General features: G+C 27.0%; 1 protein-coding gene across 2 annotated transcripts in view; it reads left to right on the forward strand.

Annotated features, from left to right (window-relative positions):
* Positions 1-4,563, forward strand: part of Syt14 (Synaptotagmin 14) — a 69,465-nt gene that overhangs the window by 48,434 nt on the left and 16,468 nt on the right. For both annotated transcript variants that reach the window (XM_014424887.3, XM_014424903.3), the window contains exons 5-6: positions 654-830; positions 2,425-2,533. In XM_014424887.3, coding sequence (XP_014280373.1) covers positions 654-830; positions 2,425-2,533 — 286 coding nt within the window. The remainder of the gene's footprint in view (positions 1-653; positions 831-2,424; positions 2,534-4,563) is intronic.

The raw sequence follows: 4,563 nt of genomic DNA on the forward strand, positions 1-4,563 counted from the left end.
TACACATCTAGACTGAAAAATATTTAAATGATTGACAGATGTAAAGTGTAAGGGTGTGATGTGGCCAACATGTCTGTTGTATAACCTACTGCTTAAAAACACTTTGTGCCTGGAGTTGGTCGACTAAAACCTATCACCTTCCATGTGCTGGTAAAATGGATCACCTAAATAAATTATTATAAAATAAAGGCCAAATAGCAGCAATTTTCAATATAATTTGTCATTAATAATGATGAATTTACAAAATTTCATATTAAATGTAAATTGTAATATTAAATGAAATCATAAACTGTTATATGAAAAAAAAATAATTCATTAAATAAATTATCTCAAACAGACAAAAAAAAAAAAAAAAAATGAGTAAAACTTATTTTATTAGTGTCAACCTTTCTGCTAGAATATAAGGTATTCATCAGGGAAAAAAAAAAAAAAAAAAGAAGACTAATATACAACAATAATGATTGACAGTCTTTAGATAGAGTTAAAACAAGGTTTACAAAATAGGGTTGTTGACTGTTTCATCGACCGCTCTACAGCTGAGCTATCAGAGATCATCTTTTTGTCTCTCTCCACTTCTGGATAATGGCTTTAGCTAGATTATTACAGTTAATGGATAATTTAATTGGTTAATTGGAGAATATTTCTTATTTCAGTGCATAGTAATCATGGGCCAAGAACCAGCTTTTGATTTGAGTGATGTGAAACGAGGAGGTCATGGTGATGGTTCTGGTGCATTACAGGTCTCTCTTGCATATGATACCCCAACAAGAAAACTTACTCTTCATCTTCTCCAAGCTACAGATATGCCTTCTCCCCCAACAAATCTACAGGTAAGAAAGTACTTAACTTATTAGGCTCTTGAAACTAACATTTCTTTTCTTTTATGTCAATAATAATACTACATTCATTAAATTTAAGAATTTAGTGTATTTTTAATGAGTTGGATAGAAAAAAATAAACAATTCATTATAAATAATTTATGAAAAGAAGTTTGGTTGAATTGAGCAGTTGCTGTATTTGGGATTATTTTTTAAGACGTACCCCAACCAATATCATCTGAATTTATATTTCTTAATAAGCTGATTTAAAATTACCTCTTATGAAACGTAATGTATGTGGTGCTGAATTTCAAATCTTCCTACAAACCATTATAAAATATTTTACTGATGTATTGCTGTGTCTTTTAAAAGTTTTCTAAAAATGCCCATGAGATTTATATAGCATTTATGAGGATTAATTTATTCCAAAGACCTAAATAATATTCAGGTATAAACAAGGGTAGTAGCAATGGTAAATGCTTATATTTAACTAGTAGTGAGTAGGAAACATACCAATATTGCCTATTTGCACTTTTATAAGAAAACACAAACATTTGCATTAGAATAATAGTTTCCTTTTCAAAATCGATAAAATAACTCTAGTAGATTTATTAAGAAGTAACTAGAATAGAAGAACAGACAACATGGGTTTTCTATTTACCCCTGTCACGAATGTCTATTCTCAAAAACTTCAGCCGTAGAATACAGCCATATATGTTGTGCATTCCATGGCTAAAGTTCTCATTACTTTCAAAATAATACCAAGAAGATTCTGGTGTTGCTTAAAAAGGAATCTAACTAAAACTAAATTAATAATATCATTAAATGGTATTCTGCAATGGTGCAGGAGAACCATAGCATTTGATTTCTTTAAAACAACCTGAATAAGTTGACAGGATGGTGCATGAATGAATGTGACCAATAATCGCTTCCTTTTATGCTTGATAAAGTTTTTTAAAAATGAAATATTTATTATAAACTAAATGGATGTGATTAGTATTTATGTAATCACAGAAAACTTGACAACTGTCTTAGATTGGAGCCTTCAATAGATCTTTTGGGGATACGTGTTTGCTATGATATCTTGTAATAATTATTATTATGATTTATAAAATAATCAAATTTATGGTTTGTGACTAAGCCCTTTTTCAGAGCAATATAAGACTCATTATTTATATATATATATATTATATACATCATATTTATTTTAATCCATAAGATAGTGTCTGTAGTTTTGTATGATCATTTCCCATCTATCAGCTGCATAATCCCACGTTCTTGAAACCCATAGGCTTTACAGTAAAAAACCGATCTAGATGGCATCTGTTAGCCATTTCATTCTGAAAGTGAAAAGAGGTATATTATTTAGCTGTATTCCTCCTAAAGTTTAAATAGTTAGATTAGGGATTTAAATTAGTTCTTTACTCATTTTTAAATGTATCGATAATTGGATACTCTTAATCAATTTTGTGTTTTATACCATTTTAATTGCTACTTTATTAATTATTTAAGTAAGTCAGGAGAAGTCAAATGAATAATAATATTTATTCAACAGCATACCCATGTTTAACATTCATGTTCTATGATTCATTGATTTTATTTCTAGGTAAGGGTTGTTCTCTTGCCCAACAAAAAACAGAGATACAAAAGTAAGTGCAGACAAGGAGAGAATCCACAATTTATGGAAAGCTTTTTATTCCATAGGATTAGTCCAGGTATAGCTATTAATTAGTTTTCATAAAAATATAATGGTGATGATTGTAGATTTCATTCGAAAAGAAGTTGGATGGGGGTGCATAACCAAAAGGTAATTTTGTTGAAAGTTCCTCCTTTTAATGTCTTTCTTTCATACATATTTTTCCACCAACATTTCAGTGCTCCTCCCCATCTTCAGGATGAACAATCTAAAATAATTTTGCTATCTCATAAAATAAACACCATTTATTTGTAAGTGCATATTGCTGTATAATGCTTAATAATTCATAGTTTTGTTTACCTTTTCAGTAGTTTGTTCTTTTGATTCTTATGCATTTATATTCTGTACTTCTTCTTATTTTATAGTTACTCAGTATTTCCTTTTATTCATTCTTGTTGTTATCTTGTTTTTTGTCATCAATTTTAGTTTTTGATTAATAGTGGATTATTTGTTAATTCTTCTAAACATTTTTTAATTAAGTTGTTCATATATATTCTACCCAGGTTACTGATCATGTTTGACCCCATCAGCGAGGGGTCGCTTGCCTAAACTACTCATTACTATATTTAACGAAACCATTATTTACACATACTTTGATGCCTTCAGTAAACTTATTTTTATTTTTAATTGTGGTATTATTTCATTTTTTTCTAATTGTTTTATTACTGCTTCTATAGGGATGTTAGTGAATAATAATTTTGCATCTAGGCTTTTGATTTATTAATCATTTCCTTGTTATATAGTTTTTACAATTTTTTTCAACTCATATGAGTTTTTTATTTCATACTCATTATTTTTGGTGTTTTCATTCAATACTGGGTTTAGGAATTTCATTAAGACTTCTGTTAGTCCATTTATATTGTTTATTATTGGTCTAATATCATTTTACATAATAGTGTTCTTTGTAATGATTGCACCCCTCTCCCCTTAACCAACTTCTTTTATTTCAAAATAATATTTGTGTTGTTAAAAGGGTAGATAGGGTTTGGGAAGAATGGTGGCTCTGATTTTTCAGCAGACCAGTTTAAAGTATAAACATTCTAATTATTATTATTATTTTTGATGCATTTAATTTTATTTGAAATACTTCTTGTAATTTAATTTACTAGATTTTAATAGATTTTCTTCATTAATAGCAGGTTTCAAAAATATAAACTGTTTTCCTGAAAACTTTGAGCGATGAAATTTTTCCCAAGTCTTAATTAAATATCTATTCAAACATATGATAATAATAAAAACAGTATTTAGACTTTATAGACTTTTGTCTTCCTTTTTTTCCTGTTCTTGTTCTTCTTATGATGATTACACTGTTCACATTTTTGATTTTGATTTTTAGAACCTTTTTTTTTTTTTTATAGTTTCAATTTCTTACTAGATATTATCAGAAGTAATTCTTAATGTCCTATATTACATTACAAATATTTATATAGTGTTTACCACTACTTGATTATTTAGTTTAAATTTTATATAATCAATTATGCGTATGATTTTACCAAAAAAACATGATTCGATATTTTTATGAGTGAACATAAAACTCTTATGAATATATTTTTTAATACTATGTTTATATATGTATATGTATATAGCTCATATGTACAACAATTAGAATTATAGATTTCTGATTATAATCAGAAAATGTAATAAACCTAGTCATAAACCTTTGGGTCTATAAAAAATAATAAATATATGTTTTTAAAAATTATTTACTTCTTTTTTAGTGGAGTGCTACCAATGGGCAGTTTCTCCACAAGTCTATATCATGCTATTGTATTTTTATATAATACAGTTATAAATATCAATAAATATAGAAAAATAAAATTCTTTGTTTAAATTTAGAATTTAATTATCTAAGAAAAACAATTTTTTTTCAAATGAAATAGAAGAAAGAGTAAAGAAATACCAAAAAATATATAAGTTATTAAATATAAAGGCCTTAAGTTTACAAATACTACTTTTGGTTTTGTAAATCAGTATTCAATGAGATCAATTATCTCTAGTTTACTCCATTATACTAAATATTAGTATTTATTAAGCTAGAATAATTTTATA

Source organism: Halyomorpha halys, unplaced genomic scaffold, assembly GCF_000696795.3.
Source record: "Halyomorpha halys isolate HHAL.00 unplaced genomic scaffold, Hhal_1.1 Scaffold27.1, whole genome shotgun sequence".
NCBI classification, from domain to species: domain Eukaryota; kingdom Metazoa; phylum Arthropoda; class Insecta; order Hemiptera; family Pentatomidae; genus Halyomorpha; species Halyomorpha halys.